This window comes from Gopherus evgoodei, chromosome 2 (assembly GCF_007399415.2).
Source record: "Gopherus evgoodei ecotype Sinaloan lineage chromosome 2, rGopEvg1_v1.p, whole genome shotgun sequence".
Classification (NCBI taxonomy): Eukaryota; Metazoa; Chordata; order Testudines; family Testudinidae; genus Gopherus; species Gopherus evgoodei.
In genome coordinates, this window is record NC_044323.1 from 156317786 (window position 1) to 156345262 (window position 27477).

Below are 27477 nucleotides of genomic sequence, written 5' to 3' on the forward strand. Positions count from 1 at the left end.
AAAAAGTACAATTGTAGTCAAGCCCAACAGAAACACCCAGTCTTGCAAGACAAGGTGAAGTGTGGTCTCTTCACAGAGCTTACTATCTCATATTGATTACAGTATGTTATTAATCAGAAAATGCATTTAGTTTTATTTTAACCTTCAAATCATTTCTTCCAACCCCACCCCACAAGCTCTGAAATAGGCAAGAAAAATTAATTAAGTATAAAATAAGAGTACCAGAGTTTAGCTGCAATTAACAGTTTGTGTTGAACCAACAAGCGATTATGACAATTCAGTATTCTGGTCTGGGAACTGTTTAAAGATTTTTTTTGAATCCATGACAGTTTTCACAAAGAAGTTTGGTTTGTCTAGGTCTACCCCAGTGCAAAATTCATGCCACACTGCCCTCTGCTGGTAAAACAAAGATATTGCTATTCCAACAAAATTTAACTGAATATGCTCGTATCTTCTAAACCAAAGTCTAAAATTTTCACTGTGGTAGATTTAATTTTGCTAACATTTGAGAGAATATATTCGACTCTCTTCCAGAAATAAGTTCAAGTTCCAAAAATGTGGAGAACAGGAAGAGCAGATAAACATGCAAACATTTAGTTAATGAAGACTTGAAAAAAAAGGGTTGATGAAACAGTAAAAGAAAGTGGATGGGTCCTGATTTCAGTGACAGTTCTTCATCAACAGTACAATACAAATGATATCTTTTGATGAAGTTTCTTGCAAAGCTGCCTGAGTAGTTCTTGTTTCTGAAAGACTGGCAGTTGGTCTCTGCAGATAGGATAAGACAGACAGTGTTTCAATGTAATTTTCTAACTTTACCAAAAGTACTTAAGAAATTTTATTCCAGCTCAAAGTGGTCAAACAAGTTTACAACAGAGATGATTTTTCAATATTAAGAAACGGTTTTAAAAGCTGGCATATTTCACCTCACAGTTGAAGTAGAACAGCATGAAACATGAAAACAATACTGATTGTGTTAAGTAGACCATATTCAAAATTTTACCTTCTATAGCTCAAACTAGAAATAAGCAAACAGCAAGATGGCAGGTCAGCTACTGAGTACTGTATTGGGTACATATACACCGAGTATTTAAAACATTCACAGTGCAGTACTGTACTTCATTTTTTGGACATGTTCATATTCTTTTCTAGCCATTACTGTACACAACACTTCCTGTTTTAAAGATTAAACATGCTTATCAATACTTCTGCAGAAATTGGTATTTCTTAAAGATTAGTGCGAATGTAAAGTACACAAGTCCATAGCACTGGGAGCTCCAGACCTGCTGGTGCCAAGATGGTAAAGCAAAGTCTCTGCAGAACATGGGAAAAGTCTGCACCCCAGCAGGAGCTTTCTTCACTGTTGTGTTAATTGTAGACGATCTCTATTTGTTAACTTGTTTTTGAAATCTGGGGGAAAAAAAAGTTACATGGATTTCAAAAGTAATTTTTTATAAAAGCAATTTATAAAGCAGGATTCAGCAGATAGAAAATATCAAGCCTTCAAACAATTACAGCTGGAAGGGTATTCCTGAAGCCATCATAGCTCAAGTAGTAAAGAAACTCAGTTTTTACAGACTGTGATGATAGGCTTCTAAATACAATGGAATTAGGGTTTGAATCCTGCTCTGTCAAGAAGACCCAACACCATCAAGAATGAATTATTTCCCACTCCCCTGAACAGTTTGTCAATATTACATTTTTTGATCCATAAACTTTGGTTCTCTTTTCCCACAACAGGTGAGAGCCATGTGTATGGTTGCTGGCATTTCTCTGTGCAAGTGGAGGAATAAGAGACTTCACTTACTGATTGTACCATAGTAAGTTGGGTATGCATATTGAGTCTGCCCATAAACCATATCTTATCCAGTAACCACTCCAAAGTTTCAAGGGCAAACACATACTGCTATGTGCTTTCCACAAGGCTAAGCATAATCAACCATAATTCCTGCCTCAAAGCAAAACAAAACAAAACGGGCAACCGAACATTTGAAACCCTGGACTTCTATAATACAGTATGTATTTTAGTTAGAGTAATTTTTTTTCCAAGTGGGTCTAAATATGAAGAGATCTAAATATAAAGAACCCTAAAGAATGTGAGCAAGCAGTTGGGTCTTGCTCCTTAAAGAAATCTTGCATCTAAGACAAGCAGATTATTCTATAAGCACTATTCTCCTTTGACAGTAAATGTCACAGCAACGGAACAAAACGTATCTTGGGATATAATTCACTAGTATCTATGGCTATCCTTTCCACAGGAAGGAGGCGTGCATGTTCTTCTGCCTCAACTGATTGAAACCCCTTATATTTCCAATAAATAATGGAAGTGTGTATTTATTCTCGACAGTTCTTTTGTTACAGCTTTTACTACTGCTTCAATTAAATCGATCCTTGTAGCTCCCAGTATTCTTATAAGAAAAATTTCATCACGATGTGTGACCAGTACCATTTCTGCTAGAAATAGTAAGCGCTGATTCCTAGCATCAAGAGATTATAACTTCACCCTTGTTTGCCCACCATTGCTGACTAATACACCTGGACCTGTCAACGCTGAGCTTGCGTTGTTTCCTCAGTTGTTTCGCCAAGCATTTTGAAACTGTCAAGCCAAAAGGACAATTTAAGTTACTTGGCAAACGAACAAGTAAAATGAATACTTATACAAATGTCTTTGTGACCAGAGAAACAGAAACAGGGCATTACTTAAGTGACACTTCTACATACAGGTAACTGAACTGAAGCCAAAGAAAATCTACATTCAAATACTGACCTTTAAAAAAAAACAAACAAAAAACTGGATGGCTCAATTTGCCTAGGCATTAGGATGGTTCTCAAAGGATGCTTCCACTTCAGACTCTTTTTGGTAATGTTTATCATTGTACACAAGGCTTGCCCTTCTCTTTTTCCGTGTTTGAGTTATATTTTTGGCTTCGTGGGAAGTGGATGTACACATGCTCCTCCTGTGTGTTTTGCAAGAACCCCCTGCAACAGGAACACACTCATCGTTCTCTTTCCCCAAATCTGAAAATTGGATCCAATTTTCTTGTCTTTGATGAATGTTCTCAGATTCTTTAAAGACGGATGCATCCATCGTCCTCCTTGATTTGTAAGCAGAATCTGACAAAGAGTTCTTGTGAATCTCAATAGGTATTTTAATCCACACAAGTCCCTCATTTTCTGCATTTTTATGCAGCCTCATACTGCGTCTTACCTTTTTTTCATGACCTTCACTCACCTTCAAGAAGGACTGTTCTATAGAGTAATGTAGATCACAAAACATTTCTGAGTCATTTTCTATTCGGGGTTCCTGCTCATTAGAATAGGAGCTAGAGAAATTGTTTTCAGATGCTTCAAAATGGAGATTCTCAAGTTCAGAAAGGTACATCGTGCTTCTCCTGCCTTTTATTGAAGACCTTTTGAACCTTTTAAGACTGGCATCACTGTCAGCTGTTCGTTCCCTTGCAAAGTCCGTTACAGAACATCCAGTTTGAATATTTTCACTTACACTGATCTCCTGCAGGTTTAAGAACTCTAGCTCCTTTAGCATCTCTGAGTTATCTGAAGAATGATCACTTTCCAGTATACATCCATTTTCTATTAAGACATCTCTCGCTTTTTCACGTTCTTTGTCGCCAGATGTATCAAGTGGGGAAGTACTCTTAATTTCTCGTGTAACAATGTTTAGTAGTGGCAAAAGAGAATTTGATTTTATGATAGATGAACTGGGCTCAGACTGCTGACAGCTGATCTTAGCATTGCTGTCTTCTTCACTGGTCTGATTATTCACACAAACATCACTCTCTTTCTGTTCTAGTGACATTAAGGGTGATCCCCGTTCATTTTCTGTTTGAATGTTTTCCTGTATATTAAGCACCTCAATATTAACGGTTGAAGCAGGACCAGGGCCACTGTCTGATGACTGACACTCGATGCCACTGATACTGCTGGCTTCTACAATGTTAAATTCTTTAGTGTTTGGACATTTGTTTGTTATAGGCATTTTCCTTTTGATTCTTCCAACCACTTTTTTCTGTTCAACAACTTCATTCATAGATCCTATGTGTGCATTGCTGGATTTGGAATAATCTAAAAGGATATACAAAGTTTACAATTTAAAAAAAGCTAAATTGACACAAATTTGCTAGGTTATACTCAAGAGAAGACCTGAAAGTAAATGTAGATTTCAAAAAGAGAGTTTCAATTTATTACCAAGAAGTAAAACCGTCACAGTATTTTACACCCTCCTCCCAAAGAACAGCAGTTTCAAGTAGTTAACGTTGGCAGTTATTGTCAAAGCTATTCTGCACCGGTCATCTACTCAAGCATACAGTCTTTCTAGTCAGACTATTCTACAAATAATCAGAATTTTATAGAAAAGTTTGAAAGAGACCGACTGGCTTCAGTCAAATTAATAAAAAGCATTGGGAAGCCGCATATTTTCAGAGGAGGCCTGACATGTTAATGTGCATCAAGACCAGCTAGGCAATATCACTTCAATCATGGGCAGAATTATGAGCTGCACAGAAACACTAATCCGAAACAGGCTTTGATACTAGCGTTTGAGATGCCTCTTCATTTCCCATTAATTTAGGGTTTATTTGAAGTTGATTTGAGAGGTAAAATGTCACAATTCCCAGTGGAAAGATCACTCCACATTGGGTTGACTGAGAAAATTTAAAGGATACAGGGGTGCAGGTGAAGGAAAGCATTAACCCTTCTCTCTCATGGCTCAAAGAGAATTCTATTAACAGATAACATGCTCCAAGCTATCATAACCAACGTCAGCAGACTGCCTGCCTGCTACAGTAGTGAAGACATCATGCATGCTTCTGTCTGTCTTTTCTTACAGCTGTTTAACTTACTATTGCATTATAGTCACAAGGTCCCCGCTGAAAATTCAGTATTACAATTCATATTCTGTATGCCTCACTGTATTAAAATTTAGCACTCTGCACTAAGCTTCCCACTTCTACTATTCCATTTGTTTCCTTCACACTCCTCCTTTGCACTTCCTTTTACGATACACATGCCTGAAACTTTCTTCCTGTCCTGACAGGACAAGCAATTACACTTCTCTTCTTTCAAATCCTTCAAAATGAATCAGAATGCTTCAAGTCTCAACTGTAGTACCAGCTAATGAATTTTTAGTTAAAAAAATCCTAACATTTTTGAAGCACTATAAGATACTGATCTTTTGGTCGTCCTATGCAACATGCCTGTATTGTCTGAGAACTTAAGCTCCGGAGAGCAGGAAACCAGTCTTCTCTTTTGTGCAGTGTGAAGCATATTGCTGGTGTTCAAATAAAAACATACAGTATTCATGAGGTGGAAATATCAGTTTAACTAAAATATCTATAAAATAGTTGACCCTCACTACCAGGAGACAAACTGGAAGCTAGTTGTTGCAGTTTTTAGAAAGGAGGAACAGATCTAAATCTATACAGACTGAGTCACATGATGTGGGATCACAGGATCCCAAAAGCCTGAGCATCTATTCTTTAGAGAACCATAGTTTTGTGTGCATGCAGACTTACACTATATGTAAAACGTTAAAACAGAAGTAGACAGGGAAACATAAGATTTCCAGTTTGTTCACAGATGCTTAAGACTAATTTTTTTTTGTTTTTTAAAATCCAATTATGAGTTTGTCCAAAGCTCAAAAAACGTAGATATAATTTGGCAAGTGAGCTAATCAAACATCCTTTGGGCATATCAGTGATTAACGACATGCAGATTTCAAGTTCTTCTAAAGTATTCAGAATAACCTGGCCAAAATTTTTCTTTAATGTAATGGATAAAGTGTACCTCTATGGTCTCTTAGGTGTGTCAATCCATTCATTTAAAAAAAAAATTTACAGTAAACTAAACTAAAAATCACACAAGATAGCCTGAGGTTGAGGACCTAACCAACCCTCAAAAAACAAAAAACTTTAGGATTGACCATCTCAAGGATTTTCTGCCTTACCCATCACCCCATTTATTTGATGGGCTCTTCTTGTAACAATTTCAATTTAAATTGCTATATTGTAACAGATCAGTTTTATCCAGCTGGGGCTTTGTAACAGTACCATAGATTTCCTGGATCATATCACTGAAGTACGATTTTTTCTCTCTCCTCCACTTTCTCCAGGATTCCTCTTCACATGATGATAAAGGTCAGATTTATTAGACTTTTTATATATGCGTAGAGGCAAGAAAGTTAACAGCTTTTACAGTTTTATCACTGATTGAAACAAAAGTGAAACTGGCTGAAAGGGATAAAGTATTACCTGAGAAGAGCAGAATGTGTGTCTTAGGCGAGTTTGGAGAAGATAGTACAGAAGAGAAGACTTCTGGGATCTCAAGAATTGGGCTCAAAAGAGGTTTCTTGGAAGCTACTTCTCTCTGACCATACAAGGATTTTTCTACCTTTCTCTTTCCTCTTTTTCCTCCATAACCTTTAAGTTTTACCTTCTGAAAAGGTTTAGAAAAAAAACAAGTCAGTATTATCCCTTTTTAAGTTTTTCCAATAAATCTATATCAACTAACAGTTTATTTATAGGGAGAAGCATGCATTTAGATAATATTTTAAGCAAATAAGTGTAACTAGACCAAAGTTATTCATTGTTGAATACAATAACTGGTATGGGAGTTGCTTCTTATAGAAAGCTTAAGGGGTCCTTTCTGTGCTATACTGTTGTATGAGGTTTCCCCTGCCTCTCATAAGAGAGGTCTCAAGGAAAAAGGTATAAAAGTTATAGGTATATAAAGGCTATTGGGCCCAGCTTCACCAATGGTACAGGAAGGGATTAGGGAGAGTGAGACACATATAAGATTAAAAAAGAGTATGTTGGCACTGGCATAAAAACAAACTTGCCAAAAAACATTATGAGCAGATCTTGTAATTATCGAAGACATCCATCAGAAACTAGTTTCAGGAGACATCTAGGACAGGAAAAATTAAGTGAGGTATTCACCCAACTGCAGTGTGCGGTTACTTACTGGTATCCTTTTGAGGGCAGATTTGTTTTCCTTTCCTCTTTGAACCTTGCTCTCTCTTAGATTTTTAAGATCTTGAGCATTTTTCGATGTTATATCTGTCGAGATGGTAACACCAGTCTCTTCTGAAATGTTGCTATACTGTTGAGGAACATCAATTCTTTCAAAAAAAGAGTACATACTAGAGACCAGAAGACATAACAAAGTTATAAACCTTATGTTTACTTCACTTGATTAACCGACAAAGTCACGGTAGCAAAATTATTGCAGTGAGGAAGAAAGATGTACAAAGCCTACTCCCACCCCAAGGAGTTAAATATTGTTCTTTTTTAATATTTATTTTAAGGAGGGTAGATAGGATACTCCAGAAGACCAATTTCCTCATTGAAGTGCCCCACCCTGTAACTAGAGCTCCTCTATGCAGAGTCTAGAAAGGAATAGTATTGGAATGTTAGAATCCTGTGCAAGAAACTTTGTGAGCCACAAGTTCCTGATAGCTCATAGTTGGGTGTCATGCTGCTATTAGACTACTGGGCCAGCAAGTTAACACATCAATTAATACTTGTTTAATATTGCTAGCTGGGAACACCAAATCAATCACTACCTGCAGCATACTGACCTAACTGTAATGTTAACCCTATCACACGCGCACGCACGCACACACACTCTAAAGATCTTACCGCAATCAAAAAAATTATATAGTGAACAGGAATTAAATTTGAAAATTAATCAAGAAGAGTTTATAATTGTGCAAGTTTGAGTGTGGAAAAAGTAAACCAACTTTTAAAATTATGAAAACATCACTGTTTTGTTAATCTTAGCAATATTTATTTCTAAAATTATTTAAGGGAAGCTCTCAATCATTTGTCACCAACATCTAACAATACAAAAAGTTGATAAAATTTGAGTTATTTGGAAGTTCAATAAAAATTACCAAAAGAAAATATTAAAAATACTTACCTTTCTTTTAGTAGAGGACCGGGTTATTCTAGTACAAGAGTTTTTGTTATCAGAGGAATTAATTTCTGTTAAATGCATTAGAAAAGAAGAATCTTGGTTAAGCTATGTAAGAACAAAAGATATACTTGTCTTGGGAAATTTCAGATATATCTCCTCTCATTATACACCTTGTCTCACCCTTTTTTAATTACGCTTATTTGTTTAGCGTCTAAAGTATGCCAAGCCCTTTAAAAAACAAGCAAACAAACAAGCAAACAAACAAGACAGCCTTTTCCCGGAAAAAAAATGTACAGTCTTAGATCAAATTACAACAAGCAGGTAAGAAAAACTGAACGGCTTGGGGTAAGGAAAGGGAAGACAAAAGATTACAGCAGCAAGGTAACATGGTTACTTAAAAAGAGATGCACATACCTTGTTTATTTGTATAGTTTTAATTTGTTTTTGGCTTTTGTTTGTTGTTTACATTGTAAAAATCCCTATATTAATACAGACTTCAAAAACAAACAAAAACCCCAAACAAACAAACAGATATATCCAAGTTACTAAGCCCAGTTCATGTTGGACCTCACACTAAAAGAGCCAGATTTCACCAGGAATTAACATTGTCCGAGAGACTGATCCTGTATCCAGCTGGGATCAATGGCAAAGCTCCCAATGATTCAATGTGCATGATCAGGCCATAAATGAGTAGGTCTAACCAAAAGTAGGTTCAGCGATAGAAGAAATATCTTTTAGGTAGAATGTGAAATCAAATCCTAAACGCTTGCTGATAATGCCTTTATGCTCCACCACATCATCATGCATTTTTTACATGCTGATCACACTAGGCACTCAGTTGTTAAAAAACATGAAAAACAAGCAGTAAATTCAACTTCGACCAGGCACACACACCAAACAAATTCTGAGGCTTCAGTGCGGTTGAGTTGGCCTACATGCCAGTGAAAAATTAATGTTTCTGATGCTTCAACATTGTGTCTTGTTTATCCCAAAGTTATTTTCAAGTTTCATCAAACAGCAGCATTAAACATATTTCAATATCAAATGTAAGCATGTGTCCTTGGCATCGTTCCCTAAAATTTTTCACTAACTAAGATACACAAATGCCAAGAGATATCAAATATACAAACTAAGAATCCATATTATAACCCAACTTTACCATTCATATTCTCAGGGACTGCTACAGACTCTTGAAGAGGCTTAACATATTCCTGTATTTACAAAAACAAAACAAAAACGTTCAATTCACACACATGCCTTCTTTCAATGTTTCAAAAACTTGCTTAAAATGGCATATGAATGGCCTCATGGAATTTTCCTTTCTTTACAGGATGAAGGAACTTACTAATTGTCACACACAACACGTTTCATAATGTCTCTACAAAAAGTATGAAAGGCCCAAGAAACAAAATGAGACTAAATATGACATACTTCCAATATTGTAACAGAATTCACTCCCAATGGCAAATCTGCAGGCAGAACAGCTATGCAGGATGCCTAAGGCAAATGAAGCAAACAATTTAATGTTTAAAGAATAACGATTCCAAGACATCAGATTAGTCCAGATTTTAACATTTAAATTTTTTTTTTTAAAAAGGAACAAAATGCAATAATAAAAATGATTGTAGAGACTAAAAAACCACTGTAATAAATTGAAGCAAACTCACATCATCACCATCACAGTCATCAAAATTTGGCTGGGATAAAGGTTCTCTCATAGGACTTATTACTGTGGAAGGGCTATCGCTTTGTGATCCTGGGTTACTGACTGGGGTCGCTCCTTTACGCAATGGTGTATTTGCAGGCAAGGTTTTATCAAATACTTCTGGGCTTAGATCGTCTCCAAAAGTAACCTTCTTTCTCTTCATTGGCTTTTCAGAGCTGTACACATCTGTTGTGTCTATTGTTTTAGTATTGCTTCTATCTGTAACACAAGATATTAAATTCATAGTAACCTCAAATGTGATTAATGGAAATATTTTACTTCAAATTCTCTTATTTTATTTAGAGACGTGAACAGGCAATTATTTCAAGCACAGAATTCCTAATGAAGTCAACAGGATTTTTCAGTATGGATTTACAGTATTACAGATTTGAGAACTAAGGGAAAAGGAGACAAAAATATAGGAGACCTAGTTTTACAAGAAACTCAAATATAACTGAAGACAAATTGCTTTATGGTTTTTGGTAGAAAGAAATAGAAAACTATTGACTATAAAAAAGGAATCTTAGAATTACTCTTTTTTCAGGATCCTTCTGAAGAAGCTATTCAATAGGCAAGATGGACTGCCAGGTTCTGATGTATCCAAATATTGCTTGAAAATTAGTGTTAAAATGATGGTTATGGTGAAAATGTTAGAACAGGGGTCAGCAACCTTTCAGAAGGGGTGTGCCAAGTCTTCATTTATTCACTCTGATTTAAGGTTTCACGTGCCGGTCATACATTTTAATGTTTTTTAGAAGGTCTCTCTCTACAAGTCTATATATTATATAACTAAACTAGTGCTGTATTGTAAAATAAACAAGATTTTCAAAATGTTTAAGAAGCTTCATTTAAAATTCAATCAAAATGTTGATCTTATGCCACCGATCTACTCAGCCCACTGCTGGTCTGGGGTTCTGTTCACCTAGGCCGGCAGTGGGCTGAGTGGGGCCTGCGGCCAGGAACCCAGCTGGGAAGGGTCTGGCAGCCAGAACCCCAGACCAGCAGCAGGCTGTGTGGGGCTGGTGGCCGGGACCCCAGACCGGCAGTGGGCTGAGTGGCTCAGCTCACTGCCGCTCAGGGGTTCCATCCTCTGGCTCCTGCCAGCCGGGATCCTGGCTGCCGGACCCGCTCAGCCCAGTGCCGGTCTGGGGTCCCGGCCCTGCCCACATACAGTGGGTACCTACCTTCTCCCTGGTTCTGGCCCATTCTCTTCCTCTCTCTGCACTGAGCTGAGGGTGGGAGTGGACTGAGCACAGGGCTGGGGGCGAAGGGTCTGGCCAGGAGCTAAAATGAAGGAGGGGGCTCAGGGTTGGGGCAGGAGGTTTGAGTGTGGGGGCACTTACCTGGGCAGCTCCCATGTGGTGTGAGGGGTACAGGTGGGAATGTGAGTGGGGGTGCAGGGGCTCCCGTTTGGTGCTCAGAGTGGGGGTGGGGATGAGCAGGGTGCATGGGATGTGAGGGGTGCAGGTGTCAGGGTAGGGGGGCTGGGTATGTGTGGGGGTGCCAGTCAGGGCTGCAGTCATGGGGGGGTGTCAAGGAGTCAGAGGGCTGGGTGGCACAGGGCTTAGGGCTGTGTGTGGTGGTAGGGGGGAAGGAGATCAGGGCAGAGGGCTGGGTGACTGCACCCCCCAGAATCCCCAACCCCCCCGCTCCTTGTCCCGACTACCCCCTGCTGGGATCCCAACCCCTATCTAAGCCTCCCTGCCCCTTAATTCCCGACTCCCCCCCTAGGACCCTACCCCCTACCTGTCCCCTGACTGCCCCAACCCTTATCCACACCCCCACACCCAGACAGACCCCCTGGACTCCCATGCCTATCTAATTGCTCCCCGCCCCGATAGGATTCTCAGAACTCTGGACCAATACAACCCCCCCAACCGCTACCTGCCTGCCCCAACCCCTCTTCACACCCCTACTTCCTACCAGTCCCCCCACAACTCCTGACTCATCCAACCCCCCCCAGCTCCTTGTCCCCTGACCACCCCTCCAGAGACCCCTCCCCACCCAAACTGCTCCCCCAGGACCCTCTTTGTTCCCTGTCCTGATTGCCCTGACCCCGGGACTCATATGCCCCATCCAACCCCCCTGCTCCCTGACTTCCCCCTCCAGAGACCCCCCCCCAACCACCCCTCCATCCAACCCACCCTGCTCCCTGTCCCTTGACTGCCCCCACCCCTTACCCAACCCCCACCCCCCAGGCCCGGAGCTAGCCCCCTTACCATGAGGCTCCTCGCTCATCCGGAGCCCTGCTGCCGCCACCCCCCCCACCCCCACCCGCAGCCCTGCTCCGCCCCGCCCGTCAGAGCACTGTGCGCGTGGCAGCAGGGCTCCAGGTGAGCAGGGAGTGTCTTTCCCTCCCCACGGAGCCAAACGCTGCCCCATGGGAACGTGCAGCCCCAGCCCCCCAGAGCTCTGCGCAGGTGGCGGCAGGGCTCTGGGGGAAGGCGGGGGAGGGGCCGGCAGCTTGCCGCACTCGGCCAGTGCTCCAGCGCGGGACCGCGGACCCCGCGGCTTGCCGTGTCGGCAGGATTTTTAATGACACATGGAGTCCCAGCATGCAGCCACATGCCATTAAAAATTGGCTCATGTGCCATCTTTGGCACGCGTGCCATAGGTTGCCTACCCCTGTGTTAGAACAATATCACAAGTTAGTTATCACCTTACATCAGTTCAATAGCCTGCATGCTCGTGGTCTCAGTCCAACCTCGGAGGGCAGTTATCCATCCACCACCACTACAATGAGCATCTTTTAAACTAAACTACTACCTATCAAAGATAGTCACTTCAGAAAAGAAGGGAGATACATTGGTTGGGTGGTATGGAGAACCACTCAGGTTTCTAAATTGTGAAGTGTTTATGAGTGAGTGAACATTATAGTAATCTTGCATATATAGTGCCTTTCATCCACAGTACTTCACCAACTAATAAATTAGGGGCAAGATTGTGGCCTGAGCTGCACATAACTCAGCTGTGCCTCTGTACAGCAACCTGGACCTTGGCTCTGGGTGAAGAAGAGATAAATGGATGTTGTGTCATTGCTCCTCCATCCCCACACACCCTAAGCATGTTTTTGGTTCCACCTGTGACGAGTTGGATCACAGAAACCCCCTAGGAGCCGCCATCTGATGTGCCAAGACTATTACTGCTCCCTGCTTTCCCTGCCAGCTTGGGACGGCAGCACTCTGTCTTGCTGAGCCAGACACTCCCATCTGCTCCAACAAACACCCAGGGTCTGAATTACTTGCCCCAAAGCTGCAAGTTTACTTGAAAGCAGCTAACAGAAGTGTTCCTGTCTTTAACACTCAGATGCACAACTCCCAGTGGGGTCTAAACCCAAATAAATCCATTTTACCCTGTATAAAGCTTATACAGGGCAAACTCAAATTGTTAGCCCTCTATAACACTGATAGAGAGATGCACAGTTGTTTGCTCCCCACCCGCAGCCCAATATGCCACCCAGTGCAGCTAAGTCAATATACAGGGTAGAAGTATGCTTTTGGTATGGAACACTAGCAGATAATTACCAGGGCGGGAGGGGATGGGGGGAGTGGCAGTGCAGGAAAAAGAGTTACGCCTATGCGAGACAATTCCTTCCCTGCTGCAACACTGGAGTCTGTGAGGGCTGGACCCCATCTTCTTCCATCACTCAAGTGCAGTCAGCACTCAGGTAAGACATGGTCATTGTTTAGTAGCCTGCATCAATCCTACACAGTAGTTTAAGACAAAGCAAACTGAATCATATCTAACTGACATTACAAGAGTAGCTTAGATAGGCGGAATGCATAATGAAGTAGGAATTTGGCCAAATTTGTAATTTGGCCAGGAAACAGGGAAAATACTTTAACATTTAAGAAAAGAATCATGGAATTCTTATAACTTCAGGTGGTCAGAACCTCATGTTTAACATAGCATAGCGAAAATGGCACCTCCAGAACTACAGTATGCCCTGGAGTATTAAGTACTGAATCAGAGGGTAGGAAGCTTGCTACTAAGGAAACCAATTAATACTTCCCGGTCTTAAAAGTTCTCCACATTAAGAACTGACTCAGTGTTCAACAGAATCACAGCTCAAGATGGTATTTTGGCCATAGGCCAAAAAGTAACTTCCTTTACCTATTGTAAGCCCCTCTGTCATTTCCAATTTCAGATAGACAGTCATCATATAATCCTACTGTGACCTATTTTTCACAAAAACATTTTAAATTGAAAGTATTTTAAAAAGTTATATCCCAAGGATATTGCGGCATATTAAATATTCAGTTTTCTTACATCTTCTCACAATTAAAAAATATTAAATGGGCACTGTCAACTTGAAGTCGTGTGTCCATCTTAAAGTTTCGTACCTGTTGTTGTATAACTGCAAGGATCGCTGAAAGAAAGAAAATTAGTGATATTGTCTTCTTTCCCCACCTCCATTCACTTTGAGAATTTGATAGTACTTTGCATAGACAGTTTCCTCTTTTTCTTTGTTCGTTGTACTACCTATCCCATGAAATAGGATGACATTTGTGCACTGCTTATGTGCACTCTTTCCTCAAGTTCTGCAACAAAGTGACCAGCAGCAACAGCATCAAGTTCAACTTGACAGTGTCCCTTTTAATTACTGGGAAATAAAGTTTATGATAGTATAAAAAAGAAAAAAAAAAAGTCTGACCTGTTTGCAGTTCTTCACAACTTCTTGAGAGATCAGAGAATAAAAGAGGTTCATTTCCTTCCATGCCAGTAGTATTGCTTATGCGTTCCTATTAAGATCAACAGTGTTACTCTGTACAGTAGTGTAATACCTATTATTGTTACAACGCCTGCCTGTTCATGTTTAATTTATCCAGTGTTCACCTTTGAAAAAGGATAATGAAAGTCATTTTCTTTAAGTACTAGTACTTAGCATAAACTGATTAGATAATCTTGTTTTGTAGAATGTGTATTGTACATGTTGAAGGTCCCCTGAAACTTTCAAAACAAATTAAGACAAACCTCTGACATGAAAAATGGTCACAGACATACCCCTTTTATAACCTAACAATTGTTTAATGCAACTTCCAGTGCATTTTGTTATACCATTGGTCAAAAAAGATATTTCTTGGAAAACATGGTTCAAAAGTTACTGAGTAGTGAACACAGTAATGCTTCTTTAATGTTTCAAGTTTATATTTATGGATGAGATAAATACACCAACCTTCACATTCTCCATCAGTAGTTTTACTGGTGTTTTCTTCAGAACAGATCGAAGGCAGGAGGAGCCATTATGGAATTGTTCACTGGATGGAAGGTTTCCCTTTTGTGGTTGCCTAACAAGTGGCATGGTTTCATCAAATATCTCCAAGTTCAGTTCTTCTGCAAAGGTAACTTTCTTTCCGCTTAGCTGTGATCCAGTATTACCTCCAACTTCTTCACTGATACACTCAGAAGTAATGTCTTCAAAATGAATATATAAATATCACGATTTAAGGGCTTTAGATGTAATGTTGAAAATTCAACATTTGTTGCAATACATGCATGTTGCTACTTAGTCTCAAAAGCTGCTTAAATGTGAATTCCCCAGAAGTTAGGTTTTTGGTGTTGTGCTCTCCATTAGAAATGCATTATGCATGAGTTACCACCATACAATATCAGATATGGTAGTTTATTTCCTGTGTTTAAAATATAGCTGCTATAGTACTGCAATTATTTTCTTTTATATTAAGATTGTGACAGCATTTCTGTTATATTTCCCTATTTTCTGGAGATTTAACATGCTGTTAAGGGACGTGGTCAATGAGAGATGGATTATCACACTTTTATGTGAAATCATTGTTAATCATAAAAGTTCCTTAATTATAATCTCACCTTTCTTAGAGTCTAATGATATTTTTATTTCAAGGAATGCTTCAAATAAATTACTATTTATGTGACATATGAAACTTTACAAAAGACATTCCAAATTGCTGGACTAAATATTTTGAGAACTGGAAAACTGTTTTTATATGAGTACTTAACTCCTCATTATAATAGCTTTTAGAGCTGCAGTACTTAAAGAAAGGAAACATTAAAGTATGAAAGAAGAGGCATTGAAACTTATTAGAATGTAAATTTGTAATGTGTTGTAATACTTGTTAGTTATAAAATAAAGCTTTTTAGAAGAGAAAGGCTTTTTAAAGGTAACACCATTAGAGGTTCAGAAAAACAAAGCAAACTCAGAGTGATTAATAAATATCAAAATTACAACAAAAGCATCATTTACACGAGACTGTTTCCTATCTTTGGGTTCTTTTCTTTTCTGCACTCTTGAGAATCTCCTATTACTCTTGTTAGGGTACAGAATGCCTAATTTTCTAGTAGATTCTCATTTAAAAGAAGCATTTCCAAATATTGTTGTTTATAGAAAAAAAGAGCTGCACAAATCTGGGAACCAGATTAATTTGAGCTTCCTCTGCAGCAGCAATTGAATAGTATTTTATCATTTATGGCACCTTTCTTGCCAGCATTGGTAATAGACTACAAAGCTATATTGACTTCTGTTGTATTTGAAACTCCTAATCAGAAAGAGATAGCATCACTGCTTGTGAAATGAAAACATAATTAATAAGGCATATTTAGTTTTTAACCTTCTAATAGAGTATTAACAAAAGTAGTGATGAATCTTCTTACTGTGTGGTGTCTTTGGGATGCCCATTAGTGGAATAATCTCTAAAGATAAGTTTTTAGATTCAGTAACTGGTGGCGTACAGGGAATTTCCTAGAAAAAGAAAATTATAGCTTTTTACCAGAATATTGATATGCAAGGAAACACAGTAAAAGAGTTTTCAAAAATATAAAAAGTCATGTATATTTTTAAAGCAAAAACCTGAACACAGCTTCATTACTTGAAGTTACTAGAAGTGAATCATAAATAAAATTTATTTTGTTTGTGCTCATTGAAGTTTGTTTCTATGTCTACATAGTCTTTTAAAGGAGTGGTTTCAAATGCTTATTTTTCACCTCTGATGTATCAACTCTGATCGTCAAGGGAAGGACAAAGAAGAGCTACTGGAGGACAAGAGTTGGAGCTCTCAATCCTAAACTGAAGGGATAGGGTGCTGAATCTTTTACAAAAAAAAAAGCTCTCTAAATGTTTGCCAAGTGTTTCAGTTAAAACAGCAAATAAATCAAACCAAAAAAGTTAAGCTTTCTGACTAAACATCCTCTCTCTCTTTCCCCCCACAAATGCTCAATTCTAGTCCTCAAAACACACACAGGGAAGGCAGGCAAATCAAAATAAAACCAAATCCCAGCAGAAGACAAGCCTGAGGCCCATTTATATATGAAGAAAGAAGAGGATAAAATATTAAAAGGCTTTGCAGTTCACTTGGAAGGCTGTCAGTACAGGACCAAATAGGTAACTTTCTAGTCTATCTGTAGGCAAGGACTGCGAGGTAACTGTTGGCAAATGGTGACTTTAATAGCAACTGCTGCTTATGACTTTTTCCTTTGAGCATATAATGCATGTTAAAGAGTCAGGTAATTTCCCTCTGTAGGAATACAGTTTTCATTATCACATTACTAGTCTCGTTAGTTGACTTTATTGCAACAAAATATCAGCAAGGCCAAAAGCTTATCAGAATTCAGAAGAGGATTTCAAATGTCTGTACATGAGAAAAATCAGAGGTACACTAGTTGGGAATGAAAATAAGGAAAATAAAGTAGTAATATATTTCAGGGAACAAAGTACCCACTAACTGATGTGGGTTAGGAAGAAAAGTTCCCTAAGGGCTGGTTATTGTTGCAGGTTACTTTCACCTTTCTCTGGAGCTTCTGATAGAGGCCACTATCAGACAGGACACCTGACAAGATAGACCAGTGGGCTAGCAATTCTGATGTATGGCTTATCTTAAGTAGAATTTGTATTACATCCAGTAGGGTTTCTCTCCCCTTCCCCTGTTTGTGCAGCGGGCAATAACATGCCTTTTTCCTTGAGGAGGAGAGGCATGGAGAACCTTTGTTTTGCATCTCTTCTGAATGATTACATTAGTTAACCAACATGTTCAAAATCTGTCCATGTGAATCTCATAGTTGTAACAGACAGAACCTAGAGCACACATGGAGGGTGTTTCCAATGAAAAGGTATTGCTCTGTACCATCATCATCAAGCTCTACCCTCACGTAGAACTTTGAAGTTTGATTTGATCTATGTACAAGAAATCTACAGATGCCAAATGTAGTAAGTTATAAATTAAAATAATATTCACTTCTGTAAATGGAAGTTGTGAATTAAACCTGTGTGTGATTACAAGACAAAAGATAACATTGTCTATTAGAACACTTTACAGCAGGCAAACACATTTTAAGCCTACACAAGCAGAAAATTAAAAAACTCAAAAGACATCCACACTGTGGTATCGGGCCCATAATTGCTGGTGACAGAAGAGGAACTAAGGATGACGAAGGTGAGACTAAATTTCAACGTACAGTCAGTGCACCAGTGCCCCCAACAGATTTTTGCTACATCAGCTGTGCTGCTCACAGTGTGAATTTAATTCCTACAAGAGGGATCTGCTGATGCAGTTTCATAATGAATTCCCCTCATCCCCTTAAAGAAATACACATACCTTTGAAATTGTTGCAGTAGTAGTTTCAATGATGGGCACCTCCTCTGGTGGAGAGACAATCTTGCATACCCGGATACTAGCTGCAGTTTTATTACCATTAGTTAATTTTTCTTTCAAGTTTTCCCTGTAAGCAACACTCTTGCGTTCAGATGTGAACTTTTCGCTCAACTGAGACTGTTCATGCTGTTTTGTAAAATGTGGTTCGTTCTGAGCTGCATTTGTAAGTTAATAAACAAACCTTAGATTTTTCCATGTAGATCATTTACATCCCCTCACTGAATAAGATAGATAAGCTAGAAGTCTCTCTAGTCAGACAAAATTAAGAATATCTTTTGAATTCTATTTTGCAAGTAGTACTGTATTATTTATTTCCATTTTCTTGGGGGGTTTAAATAAAGCAAATAACCAAAATTAGATAGTTATTTTGTGGATGATATGGAAAGCAGTAGTATAAAGGGCTCAGGTAAGTAATAAAATAGAATATAGCAATGTATTTTCTGGCATCTTTTCTATACTTACCATTGAGCTACATTGACTTTTCATGTGCAACATTTGTTTAATTTCCTTTTCCTATTGGATGGCTTACAGGCCTTAGGGGATAGGGCACTTTATCAATGATTTGGAGTTCTTTCCACATTTGAGTACATGAATTATATAACAAAGAAATAAAACGTAATTTCCAAATATTACTGCATTTTTGAAGGTACTGGACACCAAATCTTCATACATTGGAATTGTTACCAGAAATGTAAGGACCAATGAAAAATTTGCAAATAGTAATTTGATTTCAGTCTCTAGATCAATGAATTCATTATGAAAGAGGGGCAAACAATAAAAAGTGAATAAAAACACATTCAATGAAAAGTAAAAGACAAGAAGCCTGATTAACTGAAAGGTCCAGTGTGTTCATCTGTTGCCTAAGCAACTTCTCTGATAGTTTATACTTTCTAAAATTTTATGTAGTAATATTCTGACTATGGTTAATATACTTTTTGGACAGTTAGTTTACCTTTTTATTCCATGAAATCATGATTCAAGATTCATCCTGAAACTGGCTTATTACAATAGAACAATCATTTATGGTTTCTATTCAGATCAAAATTAAATTACTATCAACATTATGACATTTTTTGGTTGCAGATACAGATTACTTACAATTGCCTGCTCCCTGGGACACACTCTCCTCCTGTGAGAGCCCAGGAAAGCAAGCCCTCTCTTCGTCCTCTTGCGCTGATTGAAAAGATGATTGGAAGGCAGATATTTTATCCTTTAGCGAGCCAACATTTTGATGTTTAAAAGGGCTGGCCTGCTAGGACATGAAAAAATAATCCATTTATGCTCTCTAAAAGTTGAAACTTAAAAATGCTTAAGAGGAATAAGTATGTTACTACAACAGCACAAACTTAATCAAAAAAGAGACAAATAAGTGCATCTTAAAATGGCCTTACGTTTCACTTGGATACTATCCCCGAGTTCTGCGATGAACAATGTAGAAAAGGGATTAATCTCAAATATACTATTACATAACAATACAGTTTGACTCTCTTTCTCCTACACTTGTCCTTCTGCCCTCCTCATTCACATTCATGTAAACTAAATTGTATGAGTAACAGCATCTTTCTATATTTTAGATATAACTACATATAACAGACATTTTATTAAAAAAACACCCGACACATCTAGAACTCCTGAATATTAGATTCCCCATAAGAAATCAACCTCCAGTTATACCTCAGAAGAGGAAAGAAAGGACAGTTAAAAATTTGACTTCAATGACATGTTAGTGATAGGTCCAGTGAAATGAACACTGGACCCCAGGTCTTCAATATGGCCAGAACCTTATGATGCACACAGGCACTTTATGATGTAAGAGCATGAACTGAACATATGTAAAAAGCAACCATATCTTAAAGTGATATTTTACAGGATAGTAACAGATGATATCTACATAATAATAGAAATGTTGTTTTAACTCCATTATTAAGGCTGGGATGGGTTTTTTTTGCACTTAAAACAGGAATACAGCCTCTTATGTATGAAAAAAATTAACCTTTCCCAAACTAACAGCACTTGAAGTAATGGATCTTAAATTCATTCTGTAGTTAATCTAAGAGTTAAAAGTAATTAAAAACTGGATTCATTAAGAAATTTAATATTTGTGCATTTTTTAAAAATGCACCTTGAACAGTCTTAATACTCTGTAATTATTGCAAAAACCAAACATTATGAATCCAAGAAATTCAGGAGCTGTATGTACACCTATAGGAAATCCAAAAATGTAAAGGTATGACAACATCCACATAAGGCATCTAGCCCTGTAGTGACACCATGAGAGGGAAAAAAATATGAAAAAAGTGAATGATTCTTTCAAGTCCGTCTAATATAATTGGGACCACACCAACTAAACTGCCTTTGTCATAATTAAATTGTTATTGCAGGGCAAAGTTGAGATTTTTTGGGCAACTTATATGTGACTCTCCATACCTTAACATGTTCCAATTTATTCTAAACGTAACCTTAATTCAGAATACTCTGGGTTTGTAATGTTGTTTTTGGGAGAAGTACAACATCACTGTAATATTTTTTTTTATCTTTAGGTTTCTCCTATCTACTCTCAACCGTTCCAGTATTTAAACTTGTTTTAATATTCCAATATAGAACAAAGTTTTTCAATCCAATAACTCAAACAGATGTACACACTTTGAGGAAGTTTAACAAATGGGCTGTAAAGATTAAGCTGTAAAAACAGTCTGAGTCTGTTCTAAAGCAAAGTTTTTAAGTAGCCCTCATCTAACATGTTTTCCTCTAAGATTTTTTAAAAGGGGGTTCATTAACATTACTTGAGCAACAAATATACAAGGAAATAGCTAGCAAAAGCTGGGGTGGGGATGGGAGATCAGGGAGGAATGAAGAGGGTCTCGACAGTTTTTGAAGTGTAGCTTTACCTTCACATTCTTAAGTGTTAATTATCATAAGGATATTTATGTTATTTCTATTTTTGTTTTCTTCCATCAGACATGCCTTCTCTTTCCTTCAGTCCAGGTTAGGCCTGGTCTTCACTAGTTAGGTTGACATAAGGCAGTTTACGACAACCTAATTATGTCGGTGTACACACCACAGCCTTACTCCCACCAGGGTAAGTGCCCTACTATACCAAAGTAACTCTACCTCCATGTTAGGATGATGAAGTGTCAGTATAGACACTGTGTTCCTTAAATTGGCTGTTTGCTGTCTTGTCAATTTCACAGCTCTGCTGCAGCTCTGACATTCAAAAGAAAGCCCAGCTCCTGGCTCCCAGCTTGAGTTGCTCCAGCCCCCAAGCTAGGAACCCAGCTGTCCCCAGCCCTAAACTCTGGGTGTGGATCTCCCCGCCAGAGGCCTGAAGCCCCAGGAGGCTTCCCTCCCCACCCCGCCACCAGGTAGGAGGCGAGAAGCCCAGTGAGCAGCTGGGCTCCAGTGGGGAGCTGAGAGCTCTGGCTCTCAGCCCCCGTCACTGTCCCTCTTCAGTTGGTGGAAGCGCTCCTGGTGAGGACACGCACCACCAATAGGTGGGTACTGTGGACATCAGCCACCACAGTAAATACTGCGGTGACTAAGTTGACCTAACATAGGTCGACTAAGACAATAGTATAGATATATCCTTAATCTGATTTTTTTCTTATTCAAAATCTAAACTAAAAAAAGCTTTTGTCTATAAAAATGAAATGGTGAACATTGTCACATGCATTCAAGATGTGAAATATCTGAAGCTGATTTCCTCCACTAGCCATATTGCACAATTCTGAAAAAAATTCCCACCTTTGTGAAAGGGTCTTCTGTTCTGTTCCTCCTTTGTTGGGCAAGGTATCGAATAAGGCTATTATTTTCAGGGGAACCCCGTACTCCAATTGTAGATCTGCGCCTAAGTTTTAAAGCCATGGATTTCCCTGAAATGAAAACAATGCAAGAAAGACACAATGAAGCTTCAGGACAAAACTTACAAGTCTGTTAAAATAGAAGGAAAATTGCTTCTATTTAAAAAACTGTTGGTGATATGCAAAGTTTTATATTTGCAATGTTGTCTTCATTAGAAGGAAAAATAAAACAGCAAGTATTTGAAACCTTGGTTGTGTATTACTTAACTCACAGGACTAATTAAAATACTGTTAGACAAGGAAAACTCCACAACAGTTTTGGGGAAGAGGTAAGAGAGAGAGCGACAGACAGAGAGTGTGTGTGTGATCTCTCTCTCTCTCTCTCTCTCTCTCCAGAGAGCATAAAACAGTTTCCTCTCTGGATACAAAAGACAATCAGTTAAACAGTACTGTGATGCAGAAAGTTAGGGAAATCAAGAAAAGGTTTTCACAGAAAGTAAAAACAAAAAGGTTTAAAGGAAAAACTTCCTCAAATCAATCCTTGGGCAGCCCCTTGGTGTCCCTTTCCTTGGCAGCATGAAAGTTCTTACAGTCAACACTTCTTCAGAGTACAAGACCCAAGAGATAGAAAGTTAATGCTGCAATGATCAACGTAAGCTTTCATGGCAAGTTCTGCTGGAATTTCCACCGGGTTTGGGGCTAACAGTGGGAGAGAATGATGCCATGACAGACTACCCTCCCTCAGCCCTCTAGCATTGAAAAAAAAACAAACAAACCCCAAAACAAAACCCATACCATCCCCAAACTGAGGCCTAACACTGTTTGTTTCCCTGGGGGAACCATATATACAGTTCCTAGATAGGTTACTAAACATGTTTAGCATCCCGCTTTGCACTTTTGTGCCTTTAGACAGGGACAGTGGAAAATTGTAATGTTAATGTAGCTAGAATATATAAGAAGTTGTGCTGTGGAATAATCACCATTACTTTACCACGGTGTAAAATGATCATCATTTGGATTTCAGGAAGCCCTACCTACTGATTGTGAAATTGCACACTTAGTTGTACTTATGAGTCTGTGCCATTGACAGAAACATCAAAATTTGGCTATAAAGCACATGGAATGAAGAAAGTTCCCTATGTTACTTTTGCAAAATTTCCTCCAGCTGATCCTATTCCCATGATTTCATGTTGGCTGAACATGGCTTTAGAAGCCAGAGTATTTCCCTTCTACCCAAGAAAACATATGATTAATAGGAAATTACTCTATATGCCAAGTAGGGTGAATGTTGGACAATTCCTCCCAATTTCTCTCTCCTGCACTATTTCCAACTCATTGCTTATAAAACCTATATCTGTTATTACCAGAAGTGCCCATTATGTCTTATTACTCTGTGAATGAAACTGCCATCCACCCAATCAGATAAACCATTCAGAAAATAAATCATTTTTCCATTTTGTATGGTCATGTTTAACTCAGCATCTCTGCATTATGGGTGTCTTATGCTGTTTATCTATTACAGTATCATTTTGGTTTGATGAACTGTAAGTGAGATTTGGCAACATAACAGTCAGACTTAAAAGCACCTTCAAACATTTTGATCTTTTGGGTCTGTGAGAAGCCAATTCTGTTGCCTATTTCAACAGTATTTCCAGCTACAACAGCAATCTTGGGATTTTTATAACAACTTTGTTTTGTTTTCATTTTTTTAAACAAACAGATTTCATCATAAATTAAGACCCTCAGATTTCCAATAAGTTCTCTTAAATGACAGCTTCCACCCACCACATTTCAACCCAATTTAAGCGCAGTTTCCATTTACAAGTGGTCTCAAATGCCCTAATCTTCTGGAGATGGATTCATGTCCACCATTAAATATTTAAGATGTAAATTATGCAAGATACCAGATGTGTTCTCACTCACATATGAAGCACAATATTTTGAAATTTTCATTTTTAGAGTCACATTATCAACCCTTACCTACAGATGGCTTAGCAGTAAAAGACTCTGGAGTAATCCCAAATTCAGCTATTGTTGCACTAGCAAAATCAATAGGTTTCTTCATTAGTTTCTCCAAGGTTCCACAATTAGGTTTTACATCTGCTTCACCTTTGTTTGGAGTCAGATAGCATGCAGCATCCAAAAATGTGGGTCTGCCTTCTGAAAAAGGACTTTGCAGTTTGTCTAATGTCAAAAAGGACAAGGAAGGTTCAAGCAAGTTTCCTTTTTGTTTAACAGAAAGGCTTTCATTAACTGTCAGATTACTATCATCCTTAATAGTCTGATATGATTTTCTCCTCACATATTTGTTGCATTTCACTCTGGGTTTCTGCACATTTGTGGGTCTCCTGCCATTTACATTTTCCATTTCTGAAACCTTTGTGCTTTTTGATTCATCCACTCTGACAATCTTGTTTTTTGAAACAGGCATAGAAGAAATCTCTCTATCTTCTTCAATAATTCCTTTCATATTTTCTTTGACATCAGCAACAATGTTTATAATTTGTCTAGATTGTCTGCGCATAGTCAGTGCTGTATTCTGAGCTTTCAAAAAAATACAATCAGTCTTCTTGTTCTCTTGTAATCACGGCTCTGTCAGTAAGAACATGTTCATGGTTTTTTGTAAAAGCAACAGCCACAACATGCAGACGGTGTAAAGTTGTTAGAAGATGCAGCTGTCCTTGCTATGGAGGCAAGTATGAAATGTTAGCTATGAAGTTTACTGTAAATATCAGATATTATATGCACAGTATTCTGAAGTATGTGGATGTCTATATTAAACACATACACAAAAACTATGCTAAAGCAACATTAGGGTAGATATTTCCAAATCACCGGAGTCAGAAAATTCAAGACCCCCTCAAAAAATCTATTTTAAATCTTGCCCCTTGTGCATATAGTTTTTTGTGTTAATACTACAGAGTGACAATTTTAATGTGCAGTAGAGTTCTGGTTTACATAAATGTCACTACTTAGATTGCATTTAGTTTTGTCATCTTGAAATAAACTTCAGATTTAAGTGTGTAGAACTATAGATATGATTGCACTGGAGCGCTGAAGCTTAATTTGAGGCACTTATCACACACTGAACATGAGATGCATTTATTTCAATGTATGATTGAGAGTTAAATATCTTCTCCCACATACACACAATTAAGCATTCAAACACACTTGGCCAAGATTTTCAAAAAGTGAATGTCTAAAGTTAACTTTAACTTCTTAAGTCTGTATTTTGGCACCTAACTAGCACCCAGAAGTGCAGAGCAGCCAAAACTCCCACTGACTTCAAGATCTATTGGGAGTTCAACCAGTCATACATTGTAAAAGTATTACAATTTGCAGTCTAGAATCCCAATCATCTTTTGGCAGATACTGACAACACCACACAAGCAAGAAAGTGAATACCAGCTAGCACAGGGGGCAGCAACCTTTCAGAAGTGGTGTGCTGAGTCTTCATTTATTCACTCTAATTTAAGATTTCGCGTGCCAGTAATACATTTTAACGTTCTTAGAAGGTCTCTTTCTATAAGTCTATAAAACATAACTAAACTATTGTTGTATGTAAAGTAAATAAGGTTTTAAAAATGTTTAAGAAGCTTCATTTAAAATTAAATTAAAATGCAGAGCCCTCCGGACCGATGCCAGGACCCGGGCAGTGAGAGTGCCACTGAAAATCAGCTCGCGTGCCGCCTTCGGAACGCGTGCCATAGGTTGCCTACCCCGAGCTAGCACATTCATTAAGGAAATCTCCAACTTCTGTGATAATGTTCACGTAAGCATAACAGGACAAATCAGATTGTTTATTTAAATAAAAAGAAAACATTTTACCACCCACAGTAGGGTAATAGGATAGTGTCAAGTTAAACAGAACAAAATAATAAACCACCCAAAATTAAACCCAGTTTATTTAGCACAAGTCTTGCACTATAGCATCACAACAATGCTTAATTAAGCTGTGTCACATTGTGACTATTATTACAAGAACACTGTGAAGTAACTAATGCTACAGTTCTTCATTATCAAAGCAGTCCCTCCCACTTTGAAAAGCGAAAGACTGCTTTGGTACTTGGCATAAGTTGTGTGGGGAAAAAGCCGAGACTGCCAAGTATTAAGAGTAGGTCATTACTTTAAAAATAACAGATGCTTTTAAAGAAAAAAGCCTGCTGTACCATGCTGTGCACGTGGCTTGCTTGATAAGCACACAATCTGGTTCTTGCTTCCACATACCTACTTCTAATTGTTTTATTGTCCCCTTTGTTGGGCTAACTAGATTGGAAGCTTTTGGGGGCACAGGAGGTGTCTGGCATATGACTGGGCAACATAAAGAAATGGAAGGTGACAGGGATGGGTAGAAAAGAGGAGAGGGCAATTTTGGACGGGCACGCTGGAAGATTCACACCTATTGGTGCACGTTTCTCCCCCCCCCCACCCAAAGGAGGTGCAGTGGGGGCCACACAAAGAGAAAGGCAAGTAGACTGCACTGGTTCTCAATGGTGTCACTGGAGGGGGTAGCAGCAGCTGAAAAAAAGGTCCTACGAGGGAAGGTGAGACGGCTCCGGGAGGGGAAGCGGAGAAGAGCCCCAGTGCCCAAAGGTCTTTTCCCCTCCGCATATAGATCCAGTTGTTTCCATGGGCATTATCTCATTTTCTACAATCGCCCTTCCCTCTCTCATGTATACCCCTCCCCTTCATATCCCCCTACCCCCCTCATATCTCCCTGTAACCCCCAACCCTCTCTCATATCCCCCTCCCCTTCATACCCCCTGTAACCCCCAACCCTCTCTCATATCCCCCTCCCCTTCATATCCCCCTCCCCCCTCATACCCCCTGTAACCCCCAACCCTCTCTCATATCCCCCTCCCCTTCATACCCCCTGTAACCCCCAACCCTCTCTCATATACCCCTCCCCTTCATATCCCCCTCCCCCCTCATATCCCCCTGTAACCCCCAACCCTCTCTCATATACCCCTCCCCTTCTATCCCCTTTCATATCCCCCAGCACCCCGCCCCCTCATATCCCCTAGCACCGCTCTCTCTCTCATGTCCCCCAGCCCCTCTATCCCCCCTCCATTTCTCATAGCCCCCCTCCCCAACCCCCCTCTCTCGCTCACATACCCCCCACCTCACCCACAACGGTTCCAGAAGCCTGGACGATTCGACCGCGGGGAAAACTACGGCTGACAGGCTGGACCCGCCTCTTAATTCAAATTCATCCACGGCCGACACATGCGTGTTCCTCCGCAGGGTCAGCCCGCCCGCACTGAGAGCCACCCTTCCTCCTAGCCGTATCAACCTGCGCACATGCCATCCAAACTAGTGAGGGGGGGCAGGGAGAAGGCCGCCTCCAGCAGGTTTAAGGGCTCAAATAATCTCTGAAAACCTCTGCGAGAGCTAGGACTATTTTCCCTGCAGCGAGTCCCGG

General features: G+C 39.2%; 1 protein-coding gene across 4 annotated transcripts; it reads right to left on the minus strand.

Moving 5' to 3' along the window:
• On the minus strand, positions 1–27405 carry CDCA2 (cell division cycle associated 2). Of its 4 annotated transcripts, XR_003998993.1 has the most exons (16): positions 27183–27405; positions 24036–24739; positions 22000–22127; positions 19357–19510; positions 18202–18413; positions 16265–16352; positions 14814–15052; positions 14292–14379; positions 9600–9856; positions 9092–9143; positions 7936–8000; positions 6979–7116; positions 6267–6450; positions 2768–4083; positions 1284–1410; positions 1–768 (listed from the first exon to the last, which is right to left on the minus strand). XR_003998993.1 is itself a non-coding variant. In XM_030552023.1 (15 exons), exons 2-14 carry the CDS (start codon positions 24577–24579, stop codon positions 2810–2812), a joined length of 3423 nt encoding a protein of 1140 aa, XP_030407883.1. In that variant the 5' UTR covers positions 24580–24739; positions 27187–27405; the 3' UTR covers positions 803–1410; positions 2768–2809. The 4 variants fall into 4 exon arrangements, 3 of the variants coding, with proteins under 3 accessions (XP_030407883.1, XP_030407884.1, XP_030407882.1); XM_030552023.1 differs by lacking the exon at positions 1–768 and having other exon boundaries at positions 803–1410; positions 27187–27405; XM_030552024.1 differs by lacking the exon at positions 1–768 and having other exon boundaries at positions 803–1410; positions 19357–19507.
• Between the last annotated feature and the right edge of the window lie 72 nt (positions 27406–27477).